At 40.0% G+C, this 14,683-nt stretch overlaps 1 protein-coding gene across 1 annotated transcript; it reads left to right on the top strand.

The window, feature by feature from the left end:
- The first annotated feature begins 8,695 nt into the window (after positions 1-8,695).
- Positions 8,696-14,587, top strand: LOC145442465 (cytochrome P450 2C16-like). The gene is made up of 8 exons (XM_080320383.1): positions 8,696-8,979; positions 9,424-9,557; positions 10,131-10,233; positions 10,851-10,960; positions 11,029-11,153; positions 13,023-13,144; positions 13,718-13,862; positions 13,977-14,587. The coding sequence occupies exons 1-8, from the start codon at positions 8,698-8,700 to the stop codon at positions 14,216-14,218; spliced, it is 1,263 nt and encodes a 420-aa protein (XP_080176509.1). The 5' UTR covers positions 8,696-8,697; the 3' UTR covers positions 14,219-14,587.
- The last annotated feature ends 96 nt before the right edge of the window (positions 14,588-14,683 follow it).

Here is a 14,683-nt window from a genome sequence, read left to right as displayed (position 1 = left end):
TGCAAAACGAGCCTGGCCTGCTGTACAGACATTTGCCATTCCCTTGCTTTATGAGAATGAGCTCTGACTTGTTACGAACTGAACTTCATTCAATCTCCAAGTTTTCCCGAATTCAGTAATCCTAATATTAATCTACTATGTAGCAGTGTTGGGATGACTCGAGTCATGACTTGACTCGAGTCAGACTCGAGTCACCTTTTTCATCTGACTTGACTTGACTCGAGTCACTTTGCTAAAATGACTTGACTTGACTTGACTCGAGGCTTCAGAAAAGTGGATAGACTCGTGACTCGGAGCAAAATTCACGAGTCAATTTCAAGTCATCAAGTAATCGGTGTCGATAAAAATTGCTGTATCTTCCCTATGTTCGGATTGTCCGCGAAACGCAAATGTAACCCGTGAGAGCGACCAATCATTCAATGATCGTGTGTTTTGCTGAGCCTCCATTGTTCTCTCATAAATAACTCGGTCACAAACGAAGTGATCGAAGCTTACAGCTAGACGTTGTTGTAAATTAATAGTAAAATAATTTAATACCAAAATATCCATTTCTGTTCTCCTTCTTACTTTAGCCAAAGCTCTTGTTTTATTGGAATTTAATTCGAATATAGCTATATACTCCTCAAACATTTGGCGCAGGCTCGAATTTTATCTTATCAGTATGTCAATGGGTAATGTATTGCATCTTAGCAATTCGTTTCTCAATTTCAACAGTTCTACGTATATGTGAGCAATACAGCGCCTTCTTGCATTTAATTCTATATTCGTTCATCGGTTCAGAAGCAATGACCACTCAATCTGTATTTCAGAACCTAGCAAAATGCAATGACGTAATCATGCCTCATACTTCGAAAAGGCAACTTGACTTGAATTGTGACTTGACTCGTGACTTGACTTGACTTGACTCGACTTGACTCGAGTCACCTTTAAAAATCGAGTGACTTGACTTGACTCGAGTCACCTTTGAAAATCGATTGACTTGACTTGACTCGAGTCAAAATGTGCAATGACTCGAAATGACTCGTGACTCGAAGGTAGTGACTTGATCCCAACACTGCTATGTAGAAAACTGTGTAGCTATCATTGTAATTTAAATCTAATTTGAAAAAAAAGATTATCATTTAATTGTCAAGTTCTGTCTCAGTGATTCTCAGTGTTTCTGACTCGAGAATGAGTTCGAGTCTGGTCGAGTGTCCCAGTATCACTCGTTATGGCGTCATAACAATATGAAAAATGTAGAAAGTTCAAATATCAACCTTTTTCGACCGCATCTATTTCATTGCACTTTGTGACAATGCTGTGGATTGATCGCGACTACACAGAAATGTCATTTCCACTAAGGTGCGTAGCTACCAGTCTCATATTTTTCTGCGTATGGTTACGAAATTTTGATATCTGAAAAGAGGACGCTTTTTAAGAGCTCTAAAAGCTGTAATACCGGAAAAGAAAATGGGCAATTTTAAAAGTTTTCGACCAATAGTACCTGCCTGTGCTTACTAAAAAAGGTCTTTACTGTGACCCGACTCCCGAAATACCCACTTTTTACGATACGCCAGTGGTGCTGATTGAAAAAGGTCATCACTTCGACGCGACATCCGTTTTGTCGGATTTTTCACGGAATTCTGACGTTCGCTACATCGAGGTCGAGTTTTTAACGGCAATTTATTACTATTTGTAGAAAAAGAGGACATGTAGACGTCCTCCGAGGACACTTTCAATTTATTGAAAAAAGAGGACAAATATTTCTAAGTGGGACATAAGGTAACCCTAGTTTTACGCCCGATCGAGGATGCGAGGATTCCAGGGTTGTAAGCAAGTCAACTGGCCCCAAGTCACAAGTCAATATCCCTTTTATAGTTTTGATTCGAGTCTCTACGAGTCATTTTCAGTTCACCGCTGAGTCAAGTCCGAGTCCATGTGCAAAGAGTAAAGCTCGAGTCGTAGTGTTACGAAGCGAGTTCCAGTCCTAATTCATAATGCTTATTAATGTTCACACCCGAGTTCAAGTCATGTTCAATTAATTTTTAACTCTGGGTGAAACGTATCCCTGGTATTCATAATATACTCATTTATCATATACTCACGATGACTGCTTTGACGATAGCGCTGCTCTTAACAGGTTAATTCGAACTGATAAAGGACAGTTTTTGTCCCGATTTGTTTCGAATGATATGATTTGGTCGATTCATACGGAAGACCCGTGTACAAGTCTAGTCAATGAAAAAGTGACTCAAGTCGAGTCAAGTCAAGTCAATTTCCATAATAAAGCAACTGATCAAGGAAAATTGAGTCACCGAAAAATTGCGACTCAAGTCGAGTCTCGAGTCATAACAACCCTGTCTGTTATGATATCACAGACGAATGATTTACTGGCGATTTGGTCATGCTATTTCTTTATCATTCTTGCAGAAAGAGCAGCTCTACAGAACTCTCTCTGACTTGTTCATTGCCGGTACGGAAACTACATCCGCCACAATTTCGTGGGGGATGCTGCTGCTCGTCCATCACCCGGATATCCGGATTAAACTATACGAAGAGATAAAGACAGTAGTAGGTTGGTATTTGATATGACCTATAGGTCCAATATTATTTCAAAATAAGACATTGCATAACGATGTAGAATACCTCATGCTATTGCAATCATCGATGATACAACAGTGGTTTCAAAGTATTTTATAATCGACAACAGCGTTCTAGCGTTCGTCAAAGCATCTCTATTGTGCAGGCGAAGATAAATCTGATCCCTCTCACTTTCTCTCACGCTCTCTCTATCTCTTTCTCTCCCTCTCTCTCTCTCTCTCTCTCTCTCTTCCTCTCTCTTTCTCTCTCTCTCTTTCTCTTCCTCTCTCTTTCTCTCTCTCTTTCTCTTACATGCTTCGTCACGTGTCCACCAGGTGACCATTCAACATACTCAGTATTAGACACTTGGTGGCCACCATAATAATAATGCTAGTCAATATATAAATGCACAGCAAACGGTGAGCGGCCAGTAGACTTGGACAACTAGAAAAATTTCAGTTTTTCCAAATTAGATTAGAATTAGAATTGGAGCTACACGTTGATTTCAAAATTAGATTAGAATTAGAATTAGAGCTACACGTTGTTTTCAAAATTAGATTAGAATTAGAATTAGAACTACACGTTGTTTTCAAAATTAGATTAGAATTAGAACCAGAGCTACACATATTTTTACAAATTAGATTAGAATTAGAATTAGAGCTACACGTTGTTTTCAAAATTAGATTAGAATTAGAATTAGAGCTACACGTTGTTTTCAAAATTAGATTAGAATTAGAATTAGAGCTACACGTTGTTTTCAAAATTAGATTAGAATTAGAACTAGAGCTACACATATTTTTACAAATTAGATTAGAATTAAAATTAGAGCTACCTATTTTTTCCATATTAGATTAGAATTAGAATTAGAATTACTGAAATCGAAAAAAAACTGAAAATTGAATGAAATTATGAATGAGAAGTAAATACAGCCAAAAGTTCAGTTCATATGACATCAGAGCAGTGTTGGGATCAAGTCACTACCTTCGAGTCACGAGTCATCTCGATTCATTGCAGATTTTGACTCGAGTCAAGTCAAGTCAATCGACATTCGAAGGTGACTCGAGTCAAGTCAAGTCACCTGATTTTTGGAGCTGACTCGAGTCGAGTCGAGTCAAGTCAAGTCACAAGTCAAGTTACAATTCAAGTCAAATTGAATTTTCGTAGTATGAGTGATGATTCAAAGTCATTACATTTTGCTAGCTGTGGGGAAGACAGATCAATTTGCCATTTATCTTGAGTCAAATAAAGAATATAAAGTTAAATGATCATGCAGAAATACGTTGTATCGTTCACGCACACGCAGAACTGCTATTAAAATACGCGAGTAGCTGTACAGTTATATGCTACAGTGAGTTATTATCAGCCAAAGTATAGGACCGAATACGAAGCCCCGAGAAGTTGAAACCAATTGGTCGGCTTCAATAGCCTACACCAGGCGTCGGCAACCTTTTGCTAGTCGCGAGCCAAATTTCGGGTGTACAACTTTTTGGCGGGCCGGAATTTTTCTTAGTACTATATTTTACGCTCACTTCGGTATATTATCCTACATTGCTGCAATCTCAATCATACCAATCAGAAGACACATGTATTTACACTTCAACAACACAGAATAAATGTGACAATTGACAACAGCTTGCTTTGTGAAAGGTTTTCAACTTCTGGTAACAAGTCAGATGAAACATGAATCAGACCCTATTCAAAATGGACGTCCGAAATACGTGATCTTAGCTTGCTCTTCGTGAATTTCATTGTTCAAAACTATTGTTCACGTGCGTACTAAGCACTGATCCAGTCTAGTCTATTTCCATCTCCTACTTCAACCACCTTCGTTTTATGGCGTAACAATAAACTAATACGATGTAGGCTACTATTATATCGTAGCAATGCCGCATTTTTTCATGCAGTGCTGCACTGCAGATTGAAACTCATTATGAAACGGCGGGCCGTATTCTTGTGATAACTAATTATTATGTCGCGGGCCGGACGATTTCGCTTGGCGGGCCGGATCCGGCCCGCGGGCCGTAGGTTGCCGACCCTTGGCCTACACTATGCCCATCTACACATCCGTAAGAATTTAAACGCACGCACTATATTTGTTTGATTTAAATCATACAAGGGGGTTGGCAAAGGTGAGCACTGCGCTACGTAAGCATTGAGCTGTCTAATAAACAGAGACACATTGCTATTATATAAATCTACTACTAGTACGAAAACGTAAGCTGTGACCGTTTCGTTTGCGGTCACTCTTGATGTGATGTAACAATGGCGGATCAGTGTAACGTACAATCAGTGAATGACTGGTTGCTCTCACGAGTGACACCGGCGTATCTCGAACAATCCGAACATACACAAGATACAGTGATTTAATCGACGCCGTTTACTTAATGACTTGAGATTGACTCGTAAATTTTGCTCCGAGTCACGAGTCAATGCAGATTTCTGAAGCTCCGAGTTAAGTCAAGTCAAGTCATTTTTCCAAAGCGCGTCGAGTCAAGTCAAGTCATACGAAAAAGTCAAGTCATGACTCGAGTCATTCCAACACTGCATCAGAGTGCATTTCCATAACCATGATAATGGTGATGGGTAACGTCTGTACACTAAGCTTGGTTAGTTTTGCTCTGTATACCAGGTGTCATCAACATGCGGCCCACGAGATCATATTTTGCGGTTGGCGATCTGATTCCTGATTTTGAAAGAACGCGAAATAAAGGATTTTGAAATGATGAAATTGATTTCAGTTTCAAATTATTGTTGTTGTTGTTTCAAAAAAGCTATTTGAACACTTCGTCACTAGCTGAAATGGCTTCAGCGATGGCAACAGCATTCCATAGATGGAGAGTCAGCTGGTATGAACAAGCATATTTCCTTGACGTGTGATGGCTCGGACAGCACTGCCAAGACCGCGACGCTTAGTAAACGGCCTAGGGTCATCGCTGCGAGTTCTCGAATACTAGGCTTACCATATTTTGGAAATCTAAAAAGAGGACACTTTTTCAGAAAGTTCAGACTTGCAAAACCGGAGAAGAATTCTCAAAAACCGGTGAATTTTTCCCACATTACCAAGTGGAAGACTAAAAAAAAAAGTCTTATTTTCGCTCAGAGCTCAAAATACCGTTTTTCTCCCCACATTGTCCGGTGGAAGACTAATAAAAAAGGTCTTCTTTTCGCTCAGAGCTAAAATCACCGTTTTTCACTCCGAAATACCCGCAGGAGCGTCACTTCTGTACTAATTTGCGGCATATCACTCGCAATTTGCTCTAAATCTGACCTAAATTTTCAAAAAAGAGGACAAAATCTCAAAAAAAGAGGACAAAAGGGCGTCCTCCGAGGACACTTTCAAAAAAGTCAAAAAAGAGGACAAATTCTCTTAAAAGAGGACGTATGGTAAGCCTATCGAATAGCAGCAGCCTTGAGATGAGGTAAAAGATGTTTTTCTTTTCCAGTAACTCAAAACATCACATTCCATGATCTCTAGGGTTACCATATTTTGGAAATCTGAAAAGAAGACACTTTTTTAGAATTTTCAGACTTGCAAAACCGGAGGAGAATTCTCAAAAAACGCAAAATTATTCCCACTTTGCGGTCGGTTGACTAAAAAAAAAAGTTCACAGCACCCAAAATACCGTTTTTCCTCCACATTGTCAGGTGATTGACTGAAAAAAGGTCAACTTTCCGCCCAGCTCCCGAAATACCCGCCGGAGCTTCACTCCGGTGCTGATTGGGGTGCGGCAGTTACGGTCCTGAGGAAATCTTACGCAATGTTCATGCTACCATGTTAAACCATGGTATTTCGCCATTCCCAGAAAATAATGCGCTATTGAATTGATATCAGTATCGCTCAAGCGTACGATACCATACTAAAAAAATATCTCTTCCATGAGGTGCATGTGATTGTAAATTCTCATTTCTTAGCGGAGCGCAATATTTACCTTTGTGGGCCGCACTTGTACCTCGGTTTCAGACTTCAGTGATAACACTATTTCGCCCTGGGAATGTTCCATCTAATTTTTCACGAGTCTGCGCGCCTGCGTGGTCCATTGGACAACAATGCCCAACGACTAAAAAGAAAACATCACTTCGGAATTTTTGTGCGCAGCTTAGATTTTCTGTGCGCAGAGACCGTATCAGCACTGCGCATTTGCGCACGTGCGCAGCTTAGAGGGAACATTGCCTGGAGCCCATACTAATATCATTATACGTTGCATTAACTCGCGCGCGGCGCGAAGAACAATTTTGAATAGCATAAATCTGCTTGAAAATAACATTGTTCATGTTGATTTACGAAAAACTTTGGAGCCTGCTTCAAGCCTTCAAATTCCGGACATTTAGGCATATTTTAGAAATTCCTCCCGGACGCAGATTGAAATTCCGGACGTATGGCAACCCTACCCTAGACTCCGTGATATACCATAATATATCATTATGTGTGAAACTCTGTATAGGCTTGAAAGCAAGTACATAAATTTTGAAGTAACATTTTCTAATCATTTTAGGGGTCCGGCTCGCGAGTGCTCTGAAGGTTGGAATTCGGCCCGCGACGCAAGTTGAGTGTGACAATCCTGGATTAGACACTAAAATCGCTAAAATATCCAATTTCTACGTGGTAACATCGCGCATAATTTATTTTGACGAAATATTCAAGTGAATTTTTTTCCCGCTGCGAGCGATTTACCTCCAGCTCGAAATTGTTGCTCTGTGTATCGTCTGAATTTCATGTGGTAATTTTCTCATCAATCATAACCTCCAATGCCATCAAACTATGCCTTGGAATTGCAAACATGCTGGTCAGTCTTTTTAACATGTTTGTGATATGACGAAAAGGGGTGCGACATTTTTCACTATCATCAAGGGGCGTGTCTGAAAAGTTTGAAAACCACTGATTTAGTGGATTAGTCGTCACTTGAAATCTAATTTATATCAGTTATTCCTAAAAATTTTAGCTCGCGACTCAAATCTGTGTTTTGGTGGAATCTCGCGAGCCAAGCCTCACATATCGAAATGACGCATTCAAACTTAGCATGCTTTTATACGCTTTTACGGGCATGTATGACAAAGAGAACGCACACACACCCAGTAGTTGTAAGCGAAGCCGTTCTATGAAACATGTGTGACGAACGCGATTTAAAAATGGGGTAACATTATTTTCCTCTGCCGGTTGCATTTGTTCTTCTGGGTTCAGATTGCAGTGATAGGATTATTCGGTGCAAACCATTTCGACCACTGCACATAACAATATCGAAGATTTTGGTCAACCAGCGACGGTCATATTGGGCCAACGTGTTATGGCCAGCGATGTTTTCCCACCGCACTTTGCTCAGTCGGATGCCTACCGAAACTTCATGTCTTCACGTGTTCCGACTCTACAAGGGTCAGCACCGAAAACCTGTGTCCCGCACCCGCTCGTTGTGCATTCCAGACTAATTCATCTCATCTCCGACGATGTTAGTCGATACTAGAAATATACCGTTCTTACCCATTTGGTATTACAATAAGATGTGTTCCAGTTAATTATACTTATCTAAAAAATATGCGGTGTGGCAGATACAGCTCTGCTCTTTACTTCCCTCTACACTCACCTCCACACTTACCCGCTCGAGTTGGAGCTTTCCATGGAAACCAATGTCGGACAAATCTTATCTTGGAATCAAATTGGTGTAACACCAAGATCGGCACGTTTTCATGATCAAGTCATATTTTCGTCACCACTTTTCTGCATGTCTCTCTTATCGACTTTAGGGTACTAAGCCCTACACGCTGACCTCCGATATGCACAGGCTATATCCACATGAGATCGCACGGAGCACGTAGAAATATAGTTTTGTTCCAAGAAATTATACAAAAATCACATACATAGTAAGAGATCGCTCCGGTGGGGTCGCGACCCATACTTTAAGAACCCCTTCAATATATTATGCCCTCAAAGTATATATCACAATAATTACTATGTGACGTAAAGGGTCAAGACGGGTTGAATATCACCTAATTAAAATAATTCGTGGCTTGCCTTCTCATTGGCACGATATATTGAGTAATATGCAAAATCGTGACGACTTACAATACGCCGCTCCCTGTATGGTCAAGAAACGTGTGGCGAATTAGCCATACATTGATTCTATGGGCAATGGTGATATGTGTACAATGTGCATTTATAGTCATTTGGCATGTAGGATGAGTTATCTAGATGTGACAGGTGTGTTAGTACTGACGTTGTGCGCCTTGCTGTACTTTTGCTATAAGTCAAGCCATAAGAAGCATGCACCGGGACCTTGGGGCGTACCCCTGTTGGGTTATCTACCATTTCTTGGGGATCACCCTGCGCGGAAATATTTCGAACTGTCGAAGAAATACGGTCCGATTATAACCGTTAAACTGGGGCCGGAAACATTTACCGTGCTGAATGATTATGAATCGATTCAAGAGGTGGGTTCAGACTTTTACAACTATCAGCTTTTCCATATTAGACTAGAATTATAATTGACGAATTCTCAAAATTTTGGCAATTAAATCAAATTCCGAAGTAGAAGAAAATACTAAAAATCAAGTTTAGTTCATATAAAATCGGACTTCATTCTCATAAGTATAGGAATGACAAATATCTGTTCCCCAAACGTGGCTTGTTTCGCACTAACCAGTTCTCCCGGAGCATTTTCCGGTAAAATCTGTAATTTGATTAGAGCGTAGAACATTTCACAAATTAGATTATAATTAGATTACCAGCGTTTCGATCCATAGAATTATTCGGTTGTCCGCAACCGGGTTAAAGTCGGGCTTATGAAGACGGGTGCGGTCCAAACCCTTTCACGCCACATATGTCACGCCAGTGCCCCGAGAATAGGCAGCGATACTACTTTCATATATTGACAGGCATTGGTTAAGAATTCGAAAGTGTTTGCTGGACGGCCAAGCAATGGATTCAGCCCTTCAATCGGAATAGTATTTCATCAATACGATCGCGAATACAGAATACATCAAAAGCTAATATGCAAAACGCTAAGGGGGTAAGTATAGCCTACTAACCGAACATATAGCCAGAACCTACATGTGAGTACCCGCTCGGTCGTTGATTCTATTTAACTATCGGATGAGGATGGCTACTATATCTTCCAGGTTCGACTGAATCGGAAGACTTGCAGATTAGGCAGTTATATTGTAACCAGGGATGTAACCATATCTCACGGTTCCCAGTCAGCACAAGTCAATCTCACTTTCATAGTTTTGACTCGGGTCACATCGAGTCATTTTCAATTCACCACCGAGTCAAGTCCGACTCCAAGTCAGGAAGCAACGGATCGATGCCGAGTCGTAGTATTGAGAATAGAGTCCGAGACCCAGTGCTACTGTATATTACTGTTTAGTCTCGAGTTCGAGTCGTGTTCAACTCAATACTACGACTCGGACTTGACACTTCCACACCGAATTAGACTCGGATGTGATATGGGGGTGAATTGAAGATGACTCGACTTGGAGTCGAGTCAAAACTACAAAAATAAGATTGACTTGTGACTCGAAAGATTGTGACTGGGTTACAAACGTAGACCTACGAAACATTCTAAACCGCGTTTTACGACCAGGTTCGGTGCAGCAAACGAAAGTATCGAAGCAAAGGTACTCGAAGAAGTCGATTGTGTCCTCCATGAAATTAGGCTTTCAAATGGAAAGTCTATTAACTGCCGGGTAAGCTAGAGCACAAGTATATTGCTTCCTGTTGCAGCATGGCTAGGCAATAGGCATGCATTTAAACTAGAGGTGTTTGAGAACAATTTGTCGAAACAAATTTGTGTGTTTTTTTCGAAAATGGTTGAATTGTGTCGTAATTGCGTAAATACATTTTAAAAACATGTAGTATGAGCCTTAAGTCGACTTGCACTAGATATAGTCTACGCGTACGGAACCGAACAGATGCGCTGGTGATAATGACGGCCGATCACAAAAATGCTGCATGACGAGGTATTCGTGGTCTAAGATTTCTTGGTCCGTTTATGACGGGTGAAAAACTTTTTTCGCCAAAGGCTCCGTATTGACAGTATATACTGATTTGTAATTCTTAAGGAGCCGTATGAGTATGACAATGTCGATCCACGATGACTTCACCTTTAAAAATACGTGGCCTCGTTGCTAAAAAAAAACTTATTTTAAAGAATGGTCATGTTTTAAACATGGTGGTTTTGTATTGATTTTTGTTTTAAATGCAGCCCTAAGTACGGCGACATAACTACCACATTGTGAGAGAGGCAAGGGTGAAGTTGATTATTACATAGTCGCAATTGGTATTGATGTTAATTCATTTTTAGAGGCTCATGGGTCAAGCAACAGCAAACGTCACAAGCAACGTGATTTTAGGATCTCGCTACTCGTACCAGAACGAAGACTTCCAAGAGATGGTTCGATACGTCAGTTGCGAGTAAGCTACCTAGAGTTGGTATAACGTTCATTCCAATTCAAACTAAATTATTACCGATCTGTATATAGTGTCACAGCGGACAAGGTGACTTCGCTATGCTTGAACTTGTTGATGGTGGCTCCATCTCTGCGGTACATGCCTCCATTTGCGAAAGCATACAAAGTTATTTTGGATGGGCGAGAGCGAATGAGAGGTAAAATACATCGATGGTTCTTAACGGGGGTTCCCTGAGGCAAGGTTTTCGCTATGGATTTGAACACACGCACTTGACACGAGGCATGACGACAGTCAAATCCGATTCGAGTCTAAGTCTTTTGTTGACTCGACTTGAATGGAGTCACTTTATTCAATATAGAACAGGGGTGTCAAACTAAAATTACGTCGCTGGCCGGATTCAACCCTTCAGATCGCTCGCGGCCGCTTCACCCAAATGATGCCAAAATATTGCCGCAATATCCATGCCCCTGTATTTTCTTTGAATACAATATTATCAAGCCTATACAGTATACACAATATAGTTCATTACATTATATTACGGATCATAGAGGTTCTATTCTAGCAACACCTGTATTTGTAAGCAATGATTGGGACCGCTGAAACAGTGGCTCTAACGATGATGTAAGTCGGGGGTGTCAAACTCAACTGGCGCCATGAGCTGGACTCAAACCTTTAGATCTCTCGTAGGCCGTTACCAGTCAAATTATCTCAAATCGTTGCCTCAAAATCCGTTCACGTGCTTTTATATGAATACATCGTTATCAAGCCTGAGTTCGTGATAGTAGATTAGATTATATTACGGATGGTATTAGGGATTTTATTTTAGTAACAAACGATCGAGTTGATTGGCCGGTTGAATACAGCTATAAACCTTTAACATAGCGGCACTAACTACGATATAAGCTCGCATATTTCTATTATGGTCCTTTGGACGTAATCTGTCGTTCTCCCCGAGTTGGGTATGCGCTGCGATTATTGCAAGAGATATCACTCCAATAAACATGCACGTTGAAATTTGGTTCATCAGTATTAATTCACGATTCCGTTTTATGTGGAGGCCGGAGACCTTTGGAGTCAAAACTTATACATAGGTGTGACAACATATGTTTGAATAAAATTGTGTGATTGTTTTATTCTCCATGTAGCTTGCATATAACGATTGCGATTTCGCGTCTGAGAAGAACTAATTTTAGAAATTGGATGTCTATGTCAGTGACTTGGTTCCTAATAGTGACTGGAGTAAAACCATATATTACCGCTGTGGAATGGTTATGATGCTGCCAATAAACATAGCTCGACATGGTTTGTCTAACTAAAAACCTAAACATTTGTTAGAAATGTGCTGGAGAATACAAATACTTTCTCATCTACTCGGAATGGCTTCGCCGGCCGGATTAAGTCATCTGTCCCGCGGGCCACGTGCTTGGCATTCCTGATATAAAAAATGAGACGAATCGGCTGCAGTCAATATTTCTCTTCGAGAGTAGGGTTGCATTTATTACAAAAATTAAGTTAAAGCAAACATGTTTAAAACAAGGCCCTTGTTTAAAACATGTTTTTTATCGAGTTTTTTTAAGCCATGACGTCACGAATATTCGATTGTGACGTCATAGTGGACTGACATTGTCAATTGAAAATGTAGGGTAAATATAGCTCCTTTGACGAAATATATACGTTCTATAGCTGTTAAACTGATTATTTAGAGGGTTCCAACTTCCAACTATACCACATGGTATACGTCGACTTTATCGGGTGGTAATCGTCCGTAGGCTCATACAACAGGTTTTTGGAAAGTATTTACACAATTATGGCATAATTATACAACTTAGAAAAACACAATATTTTTTAAAAGGCCTTTGTTTAAAACAGTATTTTAAGCAAAGTTTTTTAAACAACCATTTGTTTTAAATACAACCATATAGTCGAGACACATCAGACCAGAGACTGTCTTTTATCTCTTTAAATAAACCTGTTAGGAGTAGAGGGTGCTAAGGTAGTCATCGTTGTTACCAAAGCAGTAGTAACGATTTTACAGTAAATGATAAATGATACCTTTATTCCGCAGATATCATTCAAAAGGTAGTGGAGGAACACCGTGCCGATTTCGATCCGCATATTCCACGCGATTACATCGATCAATATTTGGTCAACATGGACAGCAACGACGAAAAAGCCTCTTCGTTTTCAGTAGGATATATACTTAGTATCGGCTTCATTAGGCTTATCTAATGTCCTCTTTCAGGAGAATTTGCCCTCCTTACACGAGAAAAGAGAATTGTCCTCCGAGGATCCACGAAAATGCTCAAATGTCCTCATTCAACAACACTTTAAGACGAGACGTTTTATTTATTTCCAGGCAATGACTAAAGCCATGACATATGCTAAATTATTTATTTAAAAGGATTTTCTAACAAATTAGCTTAGTAGTTCAACCGTCTTGATCGTTTTTTCTAAACATTGTTCTCTCTAACATATATGGGCTTTTCTAAATGCGAGGTTCTGTCGATATTTTTGGGTGAAATTTCGAACTGAACAGACTTTTTAGTAGGATAAGTAGGTTGTATATAATATCGATGATGTTTCCTGTAACAAATTTCAAGAACTCGTTAAAAACTGACCATTCCTATAATATATCATATTTGGGTGCTGAAAATATATTAGGACGATAGGAGGTATACTTTATTATTGGCTACATGGCAATAACAAAATGTAACATTTATCCGACGATTTCGTCATTCAATTTCAGTATTATTCTTGCAGAGAGAGCAGCTCTACAGAATTATATCTGACTTGTTCATTGCCGGTACGGAAACTACCTCCAGCACCATTGCATGGGCGCTGCTCTTGCTCGTCCATCGCCCCGATATCCAAAGCAAACTATACGAAGAGATAAGAAAAGTAGTAGGTTGGTATTTGATATGGTCTGAATTCGGCTCTACAGTTTTTAAAATAAGAGATTAGCATAACTATATAATTAATTGAATCATTTTTAATGTGGAACTTTCACTGTGTCTCTAAGGAGACGAACGTCCGTCGCAGAAACACAAAAGTCAAATGCCGTATTTCAACGCGTTCATTCAAGAGCTGATGAGACATAGAACCTTAATACCTCTGGCGCTGCCGCATTGCGTTTTAGAGGACGTGTCCATCAACGGCCACGACATTCCGAAAGGCGGAGCGGTTAGTAAGCGTGATTACCACACCTGGTGTGCACCGTACGTACAAGCATTAGCAATTTCAATGCGTTATACAATTGCATAGTATTTCAGGGTTGATATTCACTAAATAGGAAAGAATGATATCTGATTTTGATATGAACTGGACATGATTTTTGTTGTATTTGTTTTTAATTGGGGATTTAATTCAATTGGCAATTTTTTGCAGGCTCAGTAATACTACTTTTAATCTGATTCCTAAAAACTGAAAATTTTCTAGTTGTACAAATCTGATGTCAGTCATTTTCTAATTAAGGTATTGATAAATTTGTGGGCTGTTCACCATAACCCGGATTACTTCAAACATCCCGAGGAGTTCACCCCAGAAAGATTTATCGACGATAACGGCGCGTTTTTCAAAGACCCAAAGATAATTGCCTTTTCTGCCGGTCCGCGAGCTTGCCCTGGAGAATACATTGGGAAGTTACAAGTATTCCAATTTCTTTCGGGCGTTATACAGAACTATGAACTTCACAAGGATGACGCGGTACCTCTACCACCGTTTGACGAA

Source organism: Botryllus schlosseri, chromosome 7, assembly GCF_051294905.1.
Source record: "Botryllus schlosseri isolate E-star chromosome 7, Bs_hap1, whole genome shotgun sequence".
In the NCBI taxonomy this organism is placed as follows: Eukaryota; Metazoa; Chordata; class Ascidiacea; order Stolidobranchia; family Styelidae; genus Botryllus; species Botryllus schlosseri.
This window is presented reverse-complemented; position numbering and strand designations above follow the sequence as displayed.

What these genes read in the sequence shown, in the direction of transcription:
- LOC145442465 (XM_080320383.1), top strand. Translation starts at nt 8,698, where the DNA reads ATGTGCATTTATAGTCATTTGGCATGTAGGATGAGTTATCTAGATGTG. An exon ending in TGGGCGAGAGCGAATGAGAG is followed by an intron (nt 11,154 to 13,022) that starts GTAAAATACATC and finishes TTTATTCCGCAG; the next exon opens with ATATCATTCAAAAGGTAGTG. An exon ending in AAAAAGCCTCTTCGTTTTCA is followed by an intron (nt 13,145 to 13,717) that starts GTAGGATATATA and finishes TTATTCTTGCAG; the next exon opens with AGAGAGCAGCTCTACAGAAT.